The sequence below is a fragment of the Apteryx rowi genome, unplaced genomic scaffold, assembly GCF_003343035.1.
Source record: "Apteryx rowi isolate R43461 unplaced genomic scaffold, aptRow1 scaffold_12, whole genome shotgun sequence".
NCBI classification, from domain to species: domain Eukaryota; kingdom Metazoa; phylum Chordata; class Aves; order Apterygiformes; family Apterygidae; genus Apteryx; species Apteryx rowi.
In genome coordinates, this window is record NW_020447419.1 from 4,495,617 (window position 1) to 4,507,988 (window position 12,372).

Genomic DNA, 12,372 nt, shown 5'->3' on the forward strand with positions numbered 1-12,372 from the left:
ATGAGTGTGTAAGGTACAGTATATACATAGAGATTTAATTTTTTTATTTTAGAATTGTGAAATATATCTCCTACCTGTCTCTTTCTGTCTATGCGCACAAATTTGATAGTTTTAATGATGAATATGCCTTATTCTTGGTGCAGTCCATATTGGATAGTGGTTTTCTCAGTGATTTTATAAAGTTAATTGGCAAACTGCCAGTTTTCTTTGTTGGTCTCCACTATTGCAGTTATGAACAAACAAGGACAAACAATTGTGTAATCCAAGATTGTGTATGAACTGCAACAATTTTGCATCCTCTGCCATGATGGTATTCTATCTTCAGAGAAAATTATTTTTTCTATATATAGATTTGGACTGAAACTAGTATTTTTTGTTATGACCCCAGTTAAAAATATTTCTCCATTTTTACCAGAGTCAACCTGATCACAACTTTGATTTGGAAAATCAAAACAGGTCAATCAACTTCTCATTGCCAAATATGAGGGTTAAAAACTCATGCATGCACACAAACGCACATGCGTAGCAGCTCTCACTGGAGATAAATTATTCATTTAATCTCACTATAGTCACTGTGCATCAGCCTGAAAGGAAAAAACTAAAAGGCTGCCAACCTTAGTTCTATGTGTATAATAATTTTACTTCACTTAGGATATGTTGCATATGAAGTATTTAGCTTACATTTATTATTCGTAGCTGCAAAGAAACCTAGTCTTGGCTAACAGTTACAATGCTAAACTAACTGACTGCAGCAGGGCTAACCCTTGTGGTTGTATCGGGGTAGTTTAAAGTTGAAACATATGTTTCAGTTTTGAAGAAAACTCCCAACTGCAAGTCAGAGGAGTATCTGTAGCATCTCCTGTTAGCAAATCAATTGCCAATGACATTGTTTATGCCTTTTTGTCGTTACGGGCCTGGTTCTTCTGTTACTTTACATAGGTGGATGTGGTAAAAAGAAGTAAACTCTTACTTGTGGACATTGGCCAACACAGGGTTGAAATTTAGACATTTCAATTCCATATCAACATGTTAATCAGCTGATGAACATATGGTTTAATTAGACATGCAGAATAACTATTTGGGTGGCTGAACAGAGCCTGAAAAGGAATTTACTTTGAGGTAGCAGATGATGGGCAAAAAATCTGTTCACCGTGTCTATAGTGTTAACAAGATGAAGCAAGGCGTGGGAAGTTAGTTTTCACTCAGCCTTAGGTTATTTTTGCTGGGATCAGGTATAAAATTGCTCAAGAAGCTTGAATAGCTGCTTGAAGTATCTGAATATAATCCATAGAACATCACTGATAGGACACACTTTTCATATAGGTTATGGGCAAAAGCCAGTTCTTTTGATGTCCTGAAGGTTTTAGAAAATCTAATTTGACTGTAAAGCACCTTTTAAATATTTCTGGGCTGAGTCTGATTTTGGCTTTAGAAAATAGTTCCTCTTGAGATCCGATTGTGTGGAATATCTTGCATTCAGGCTTTTTGGGAAGAAAGGCATTGTCTTAGTAAGATAAACTGCCAATGCGATGTTCTGTTGAAGAGTAAAAATGTTGTGAGTTTAAGTCTTTGTGCACTTAACTGTCTTACCACTGGGTAAATACACAGTGCATTGGTGCAAATGCTTGGAGCATATCTGGTGACCAGCTCTGATATCTGACCAATTATGCATTTCTGCACTTGTTCAGGGAATTTTTTTGCACATTAAAACATTCCCAGGAATTGAACTGAATGAACTGCAGGATTTCTCAGTTTTAACCACTTTCTTTCATTACAAATTTGTTATACAGTGAAGTGCTGAAGAAGATCCATCTGTTCAATTTATATAAAAATGTAAATATGAAGGAGGCTCAGTCATATGTAGGACCACAAGAAGACGATTTAATCACTGGGATCTATGAAAAACTAGAAGTAGCTAGAAGTAGAAATTGGACAAATAAGGTTTAATTATGCAAAAAAAGAAATTCTAAATGATTACTTGCTAAGGGATCTAATCAGTCCTGTATCCTGTCTTAAATCATCAGGTAATGCCCTTCTAAAACTTACATTCTAGCTCAGTATAGATGATGTTGGATGAAATACTTACAGTGCCTTTTTTATACTGGAAGGGCCATAGTGATCACTTCCAGCCTCGTGTTTCTCTGTGGTTATCCTGTTGGTGTTTCCATGGAGCTGGATCTCAAAGCATACTGGGAGTCTTTCCTCCGTGATGCGTTTTTGTCAGGGATCTGCTAGTTTTAAGTTGTTTATGCAATTTTTTCCTCAGCAGAACTTCAAATCCCAGCTCTAGTGCTGTCAAAGTTGCAGCTTTGGTCCTTAGACATTGTCTTCTGTAAGTTCTGCTGGGTGCTACTTTGTGTATAAATAGCTTCTGTACAGTGTCTGGTCAAAAAAATGCTTATCCTGGAGCATCTGTGTCTTCACCCTACAATTAGTTAGGGGTTCCTCCATGTAATTTCAGTTGCTAGTATTTTCTACTTTTTTGCCTCAATCTTTAAGATTTGGAAAAATCCCTCCAAGCATTTTGTGTAGGTCCTGTGTTCTGCTGTCTGCTCACAGGGTTGTCTTCCCTCTTTTAGGACACTGTCAGCTTGTCTTTTTTTTGAGCTTTGTGCCCAAATCCTTATTGCCTCTCTCAATTTTTTTTGGCACAATCTTTAGCTGTTTTTTGTCAGCTGTGACCACAAACAGAGAAACTCCTTCATGTTTTTGGTTGCAGGCTCTGTCTTGCCACAGAGTTTCCTAAAAGGATTTGCAAGCTTTAAACTACAAGCCAACCACAGATTTGTAGAGTCCTGCAGACTGCAGTGAAACAAACCCCAACAGACAGATGCCTTCCTTTACTGTCGCCCTCTGCCTGAACCAGCTGCATCTTTGGAGACGCTTCCCATGTTAGGAGCTGGATACTTCTAGCTGTGTGGAGCTGGGAGAAATGTCATCATGACACACTGCAACTCCTAGCAAATTCTGACTTACTATAGAAGACACATTTTTGAAAATTGACAGCAAATGTAAATGTGACCTTGAGTTCTAGGGGTTGCTTCTGAATTTAAAAGTTTGTAAGAGGGATGTCCTTGGATGAGGATTTGTGTATGGAAGCTATCTTCATGAAAGAAGAACAATGGGTGCAAAATGGAAAAAGCAATAGATTAAGTTTTGCAAAGGTAGGGAGCATTAATAGGTTTCTTTTTTTTCTAGTAGAAGTCATCATAGAGGGGGACAAATGGAAATCATATGTTTGTATCTCAGCTGAAGTTGTAACTAGTGTAGTTTTCAATTTTATTCTCATTTTGTTTCAATGCAGTCTGTAACCTTTTTTAGTGTCTTGCGTGATATTATTCCAGCAAATCTGTCCATGTTGGTCAGAACTGTTGGAAGAACTTTATATTGCCTGTTTCTTTTCTGTGATTATTTGGCCATAAGTCAAAGGGGAATTTATTTGGACAAAGTTGTTTAACTTGTAGTAGCTTATCTTAAAGCCATCAATCCTGTCAGATTTAAAGACAGTCCTGTAAGCTTTGATTACTTGCTCTTTCAACATTTCAGTTTCAGAGTTGAAAAGTCATTTCAAAGAGCCTGAAATTAAGCTTATTCTTAGTACATTTCCCCATCTTTCAGTTTAGTTTTTCTTAAGAATGAATTCTTTGTGACTGAAACTTCTTGGCCAGCAAAGGATCATTTTTTCTTTAGCCACATTTTCTAAAAATTTCTTCCCTTCCTATGTCAATAGGCATATGTTCCTGTAATGCTAATATACAAATAGTACTGTTCTTTAAGGCAGGATTAAATACATGGGATGTTATATTTGCTGTAAAGTGATAGCTAATGGTTACATCATCTGTAAGAAACAATTGTGTAGCTGGTTAAAACACCTAGATGGGATATTCAGGGACACACAGGTTGGTCTAAATTTGCTGTCATCTAAAGACATCTGAAACCCCTGCCCACTAGGCTTAATGGACTGATGGAAATGTATGTGTGTAGGAAGTGATGTAGCGGCAAGTGTTTAATTAAGGGTGGGGGGGTTTGCTTGGGTTTTTTCTTTGGACAACTCAGGTAGGTGGGTGATACAGATGTCTTTAATGAAAGAGGAAATAGAGGGGGTGCTGCAACTTTAAAAAATTTTTTTTCAGCTTTTGGGCTATTTCTTAATGTTCCGTGTATAGAATAAAATGTAGTTTCATTTTACACTTTTCCTCTTCCCTTCAAGTAGTTGTAGTTCAGTGCTTACCTAGTCCCTCATTTGAATTAACTTTAGATTTCTTGTTGCTTAGAGTTGGCTTAAAGGACTTTATAATGCTTTTCAAAAGATTTGTTTTCTTAACTTGCCATTTCGAAACACTTTTGCAAAATGAAATCCAAACGTTTTATTTTTAAACTGACCAAAAAAATAAAAACTTGCAAAGCTTGGTTTTCTTTTCTTCCCAGGAAATTAAAAATGTGATAGCACTGTTCTTGCATTACAGCAAGGGAATCAAGTTTCAGTGTTTTAGTATACTGAATATATTACTCTTTACACTCTTCTCATTATTTATATATTAACAAAAACAAACATTGCCTGGGTTTTACATTCAAACTATAAAGGAGTAATTTGCCTTTAATGATGTTTGCAAATATTCTTAATGTCTTGTTCAGTGTGCCTTTTTTATATGTGAAGTAGGGGCAGTAGACAAGATATTTGTTTTGGAAATAAGAAACACTGTGAAATAGAGTATGACATGAACAACAGAAAAAGGGATGTAAGCATACTTCTTTTTGGTTTGTTGGACATCTCTATGTCTAAGTGATAGTTTGGGCATTCATAAATCAAAAGCCATTTAACAGAGACTTGTAAGAAGACCATGTGCTAATTCCTGTAACGGTGCATGCATTGACTGGCAGTATGCACGTAAACAAAATGCCTACATCAGTAATAATGGCCTATGACTCCTAGATTGATAAATCAATCAGGAATGCAGATAACTTTCTAAAAAAAATACTTATTTATTTAGAAATTATGTCTTATATAAAGACCTTATATAAAAATTAATTCATTAGTATTATAAGCTAAAAAAAGGGGGGGGTGACAACAATAGTATCAGATTGCTGTTCATAATTTTTCTCACCATCCATTTACTTTCCAAAGTGCTTAGGTATTAAAATGTTACAAATTTGGTGGGGAAAAAAACTATGTCTCTATATTTTTCTCCATATAGCTTTCTCTATATATTTATGTATATATGAAATATATATATTATCTAAAAAAATAGCCAATATGTTAAATAGTCTTGATACAGTACTGTGAAAACATTAAAGCATTAATGGATCATACCTGGAGGCTGTATTGGCTTCTCCTTATTTATATTGATTACTATAAACTGTAGCCTATTAGAAAAACTCTACTATTTTTAAAGAGTACTCAAAAGCAGTTTTGCAGTTTTACCATTCAGTAGTGCAACCAGAAAAAACTGCCTTTATCTTAAAAGGTGACTGCCTTGTGAAATGGGAGGTTTAGTGGAGTTAGATACAGTATTTGTATTTTCAGTGATCTAATGTCTATGTGATAGCCTAAAGGCAAATTCACTCTGTCTCTCTATATATACAATTTTGGAAAACCCTATAAAATAAAGAGTCCTTTGAGCACAACTCTTGACTTCTAGCAGAGTGGAAATTGCATATAGTATGCATGGCCTCTCAATTTTTTTTGTTTAAACCTTCCCCTACTTAGAGTTAATTGCTAAAGGAATCTTGGTGTCTCTGCCCCCAGAAGCTGAGCTTAGTGAAGGCCATTTTTCTCCCCATTCTTTCCTACAGGTCAGCACACAGAATATGAAGATGGGTGGGCTGCCTCGTACGACACCGCCCACCCAGAAGCCACCAAGTCCACCAATGTCAGGAAAAGGAACTATTGGGTAAGTACAGTTACTGAACATGTAAAGGGGCTTTGGTGAACAGGAGGAAAAAAAAAGGAAAGATTCTTTCTTTGTGTGTGTGGTTTTGTTTTGTTTCTTTAACTGTTCACAAATGGTCTGATCTGCAGGCCAAGAGACATTACATCAGCATCCTTTACACTGATCATGTCTTAAATAAAGTGTTTCTGACAGAAGATGGTGGTGAGAAGTTTTTTTTTTTTTTTTTTTTAAATTTTAATCATTGCAGGACACTTAAAACTACCCGTTTGGAGTATAGGGTCATTAACTGTGTAACTTTGACAGGTGGTGCTAAACAACCAGAAAAGTTAATATCTGAATTGGTATATGGTACTATTCATTAATTATTTTTGCTGTGTGTGATAAAAGTATTTTCCCACGAAGCCTATAAACTTGACTTTGACCCAACTTCTGGATGATAGAATCCTTAGGAAATGTATTGTAAATGTGCTGTTTGTTAGTATTTGATTACATATGTGCATACAGACCTTGTCTTTTTAGTTTTAAAACAAGATATAAATGTTCCTATATGCTGTTCTGATCTAATGAACATAAGATGATATGTTGTACCCCAAGTAAATCTTTGGATGAATGAGTTGTGCAGCACAAAGTCTCTGAACAGAAAAAGCAGGTGGAGACTGAAGTACTGGAAGAACATCCTTTATTTTTTTGACATCCTCTGAAAGAGATATTGCGAACTTTATAGAAAAACATTTTTTCAGCTCCTGATACTGATTAGTAGGTAGCTAACTTTTAAAGAATGAGAAATCTTTGGTTGCATGTATATTGTCTGAATTTGCTTCTGAAATATGCTTTTCCCTTTGTAGGCGTCACTCTCCCTATCGCACGTTGGAGCCAGTGCGTCCTCCGGTGGTACCAAATGACTACGTGCCTAGCCCAACACGCAATATGGCTCCTTCGCAGCAGAGCCCTGTTAGAACAGCATCTGTGAATCAGAGGAATCGCACATACAGGTATTCAGTGTAGTCCTGCATGAAGTGTGCTTAGTATCATACAGCCATAGGGACTCAAAGTGCTATGATAAGTATAAAGTCCATCTGGACCTCTACAAAGAGGCTTGCTAATTCACGATATGGACTGGGAATGCCGTTTGGCATGGTGAGAATGCATTTTAATAAAACCAGAATAGTGGATCATAATGTTAACATTGTTCACTTAATCCCACAATCACCTTTATTGTAGTCCTATCACTTAGTTGTAGAGTTAATATGTTACTAAAATTGTGAAGTCTTTCAACTATGTAGATTGTGATATTATTCTACGAAATGTTTACAAAATTGGGAAAAGACTGTACACAGCTTGAATTAGGCATGTTCAATGACTGCATGGTATGCTTGTAGTTCACAGTTTTGTTTAAAATGTCTTTGATGTCTTTATATTGAGTCGTTCAAAAAGAGTGTTGCATTTTGAAGTTCCTAATAACTTCAAATACAGAATAGAGCTAAGCTGTATCACTGTAGTATCTCAAAAGGCTAGCCTTTTCTCCAGGGTAGTGAGAGGAGTTTCATGCTGTCACATGTCTGAAACTTCCCTTGAAATCTTTGCTTTTTAAACGTCATAAATACTTGAGACTGGCTAAATAAATGGACTTAAAACAAAAGAAAAACTGATTTTTCACTTTACTATCTTACAATTTCCAGAGTTCAGTAGTCTTACGTGAAAGCATATGAAAACATTTTTTAAGTTACAGAAAAAAGGTCTGTATTTGCTCAGCATGGGTTTAACAATGTTGGAATGATGTGCTTTGGAAGCAGGTTCCTGAAGTGTTTCATATTTGGACAAGTTCAGTAGGTGAAAACTCTGTTGTGCTATAACCCAAATGAAGAGGAGTTTTGGAAAAAAATAAGCTTTTGGTTTATATCGTCCCTCTTTCTTTTCAATTGTTCCCTGTTACTGCTATGAATTAGTGAGATTCGATGTTGGGAACGTGTGTTCTGCATGCAGAGCAGCATATTCATGTCGTGGGTTATTTTGGTTTCTTTAGCAGCAGTGGGAGCAGCGGGGGAAGCCACCCAAGTAGTCGGAGCAGCAGTCGAGAGAACAGCGGAAGCGGAAGTGTGGGTGTTCCTATTGCTGTTCCCACACCGTCTCCTCCCAGTGTCTACCCAGGTAAACGGGACCTTGCTGTTCCTCTGTCTGCTTAAGCATTAACTTCTGTGTTTGCAAGTCTCCTAAACACAGTGGTGAGTAAACCCCCACGAGCTGTCTCAAAGTTCATTTTCCAGAAGCATGCAAACCTTGAGATATACTTGCTGTTGATAGGACGAGTTTGAATAAAGTAGTATCTTTCGTGGGAGTGTCTGGTGTGCTCTAGTATTTCTAATATATGTTAATTGATTTATCATATTTTTTTGCCGATTGCCTACATGTGACTAAGACACAGCACCTGTTTCAGTGCGGGGGGAAGCTTCTCCCTTGTTCTTTTAGCAAAGTAGACGGTCTTTCGTTGGCTGTCTATGCAGATATCTAAAAGCTTGCTTTTAGACAATTAGACTAAAAGAGAGGCAAGCACAGAGTATATCTTTAGTACATTAATGCAAGCCTCGTTGAATATTACAAAAAGGCATTTGTTCAAATGTAACCACCTCAGGCTTTACAGAAATAGGAAGTGATATTAGCACTCCTTTTTCCTTTGCTCAGGCAGTCAGCCCTTTCAGTGAAGAAAAGGGTATAGCTGGCATGCACTGTGATCTGAAATACATGAGGTTTCTGAACAGAGAACTGGCACTGGAAATTTTTGGCTTTCCTCTTCTGTATGCTTTCTAATTTTGTACAAAAGCTAAGGCTGCCGTGCTACATATCAGAGCGTGAATAACAGAGAGTAAAGACATCTTTCAGAAGTAATGGCTTTCAGTGAAAAGCTCTGAGTTACTACCTTCAGACCTGGAAAGAAGCAGCAGATTTGCTTGACCCTCATTTACTATCTACATAGGAATGAGCCTTTCTTTAATAGCTTCATTTTTCTCTCCTCTCCTTGCATATTCTAAAATACTATGCATCTAATAAGTAGCTAACACTGAATAGTCAAAGGCTTTCTCTAATCCTTGCTAACATGATCTCCTTATTAACTCCACCTCTTCCTCCTCTCTTCACTTAGCCCCTGCTGGCTCGGCTGGCACCTCTCCCCTTCCTGCTACCTCTGCTCCTGCCCCTGCCCCTACCCCTGCCCCTCCTGCTCCTGCCCCTTCCTCCGCTGCCCCAGATGCTGCTGCTGCTGCTGCTGCAGGAGCCCAGCCCCTTGCTGATGGCTTCACCTCTCCAACTCCCCCTGCTGTTTCTTCCACACCCTCTACAGGTGAGTGTCTGCTCCAGGTCGTGGGCAGATGAGCCGAGATGTGATCACAGTCCAAGGCTTTTCAGAGTTCCTTCAGAAGCAGTGATCTTTTTAAATATAGCTAGAAAATATCTGTTAATATCCAGTTATAAGCTGTTGGTTATAGCAGACAATTCAAGGTATGCTGGTTTCATAAAAAACAATCATTTTATCTGTTGCACTTTGGATACTGAGAGTCTCATAGAAAAATTATGTTTGGGGGAAAAAGGCAGTGGTGGTTCTGGGTCTCATTATTCTCTTCCAGTAATGGAATTAAAAAAGGGGCATCTAGCAAAGTTTAATATATATAACTTGCCTCTCCGATGCCTTGGAATGATAAGTCTCCTTTCAACAAACTGTTAAAAAGGACAGGTTTTTTGTGTTCAATGTATTTATTTGGCAGAATAGTACTAAACTATTTTGCTTAATAGGTGGTATTTATAGTGTATATTACAACTTGCTTTATTAATGCTTATGAAATCACTGTTTTTTATTTCCTCATTTGCTAATGTTGCAGCATTGGTACTTACTAACTGTAACAGTGCTGTATTAGCTTTTGATTAGATGTTATGTTGCATTGTAAAGATCTGCTTTAGGCAGTCAAATTCATCAATAGATATGTGCTTCCTTGCTTTTGATGATAGCGGAGTCTTATTCCAGGGTTGTGAATTGGTTTGTGCATTTAGTAATGTTGACCTCTCATAGTAAGAATTTCATCAGGTGCCAGAAGCATTCCTGAAGTAGTATTTATTTTAAGGTGCCCTGGCACATATAAAATTAGAAAATACTTGTACTAGAATCTATGACTATGACTAGAAGCTTCTGAACTGCGATGAATTTTGGTTCCAGGAAGTCATCCTGATGTCTAAACTTCTTTGGTGTTTAGAAGATGAGGTGTGTCAGATGGGACCTCAAACAGTTTTCAGTTTTTGATGCACTATGAATATTCCAGTTCTTGAGCCATATTGCTTCTGCATTTTTGACAAATCAAAATCAAGCAGAATAAACATTGTAATGGCTAGAAATTCATATTTACAATTTGGTAAGAGAAATTTCAAGTTAATTGCTATTTTTAGGATCTTTTGTTTCCCTGTTTTATTAGTGAAGTGCTTGCATGGCTTCTCCGAAATAAAATATATGAAGAGACTAATTGGTTTACCTTTTATGGGTTTGCAGTTTTTGCTCCTTATGGATCTCTTACCATTTTCCTTCTCTCCTCCCTTCTCTCCGATTACCACCAATTTCTGCAGCACTTTAAATTAACAGGGAGACACACTGGAAAGGCTCAGGAGGAAAAATGTGAAAAAGCATATGTACTAGGTGGATTGTTTGGTAGCTGTTTTCATTCCTCATCTGTAGAAGATGCATCATTTGAAACTTATATACCTGTACAAAACAGGAGGAATGTGAATCTCTAGTTCATGCATTTGCTCTTAGAAGCACGTAACACAGCAAACTACTTGCATTTTCTGTACGGACTTAGTATGAAGTTTTGCAAAGCAATCAAAACATAGCGGAGAACCTCCTACCACAGTGTATGAGAAGAGAACAATGCAGATATTTAAAAAATAACTCATTCATGTGTTATGTTTCCTTATTTACTTCCCTGCATGCATCCCTCCTCAACCACAATAAACACTCCTACCCCCCTCATTTTTTGCTAACCATGAAATTTTGCTGTAGTCCATATAATGGAGGCAGAATCATTAGGGAGGAGAATAATCCATATTGATGTATGAAATCCAGTTTACTGAATACCGCTAGATACAGTATATGAGCTGCAGAACTTTATGGGAGCACAGATGATAACTTCATGTCTTGTTTCATGATTAGTGTTGGGTTCTGATGAGTGAGATGCAAAGTTAATTGCTAGTTTTTTGTTAGTGTCCTGTGAAAAAGATGTATTGCTTAGTTAGATTCAGAATCAATTATTTTGATATGCAAGTTGATTAGAATGGAAAGCAAGCTTTTTAAGGAGTTGTTTCAATTGATAGCTTCATGAAAGAGGATCCTTGAGTGTGATTTCATTTATTCTATCCTTCAGGCAGTTTCTAACATTCTCTTTTCCCCAGATGATCCTCTGCATGTTTCTTGGACAGCGCTGAGATAGTTAGTATTGTTGTGTCATTCCATTGTAGAAGGTAACATCTTTGAGTCTTAGAGATGACAGACAGTTAGTTTGTGCATACTTTGGTTGCTTAATTGCTGGACTATGAAGTGTTTCATTTTTTGCAGGCTTGTAAATCTGCAAAAGGTTATTATAACACATTATATAAAATGAATTAACTAGAAATTATTTTCTATCATTTTGAAACTTTGTAGCTTACATGCCTTTGCATTTTCTTGCTGACTCTTGCTAGCAATTCTGAGCATAGGCAGTTGGGAGAGTTATTTTTTGTGTTGCTATTGAGACATTCAGTGTTCTGCCAGTCTGGCGGCTGAACTGGCTGAATGCTCCCTAGGATGCAGACTTTCTTTAAAAACAACAACAACAACAACAACAACAAAACCAAAAAACCCCCCAAACTTTCCAAGCCTTTGAATCTTGAATGTCGACATGAAAAAGCCAGGCTTCATTCTTCTCTTTGCTAACACATCTCTCTCTCTAACCTAGGCCACCCAGTTCAGTTCTACAGCATGAACAGACCTGCGTCTCGGCACACGCCCCCAACAATAGGGGGTTCTTTGCCGTATCGGCGTCCTCCTTCAATCACATCACAGACGAGCCTTCAGAACCAGATGAATGGAGGGCCTTTTTATAACCAGAACCCAGGTAAGAAAGTGGTTCTGCCGTGTTGAATTCAGCACGGTGGTGAATTGACTGGGCTTCAGATCTCTGAAACCTTCTGTTCTGTCTCTGTAGTAGATGTTACAGTTAGCGTCAGGTAAGTTGCGGTATGTTCCTGGTAGCCATGCCGAAGCTATGGTCCAAGTATAGAGCATTCAGCTTCCACTGTGGCAAGCAGCCTAGAACAATGCAAGATTTGTTGCCAGATAAATTACTCTTGATGTCACTGATTTGTGTAATCCCCATTAGACAAGCTTTAGTCCTTTACTATACCATGCCCCATATATCTGTCTTGGTGTGGGATGAGTATATGATTTTGTACCAGAACACTATTCTTCGTT

The 12,372-nt window shown here is 37.5% G+C and overlaps 1 protein-coding gene across 1 annotated transcript in view; it reads left to right on the plus strand.

Annotated features, from left to right (window-relative positions):
• Positions 1-12,372, plus strand: part of ABI2 (abl interactor 2) — a 42,101-nt gene that overhangs the window by 13,390 nt on the left and 16,339 nt on the right. Inside the window, exons 4-7 of the mRNA XM_026088090.1 lie at positions 5,794-5,891; positions 6,737-6,883; positions 7,915-8,039; positions 11,858-12,016. Coding sequence (XP_025943875.1) covers positions 5,794-5,891; positions 6,737-6,883; positions 7,915-8,039; positions 11,858-12,016 — 529 coding nt within the window. The remainder of the gene's footprint in view (positions 1-5,793; positions 5,892-6,736; positions 6,884-7,914; positions 8,040-11,857; positions 12,017-12,372) is intronic.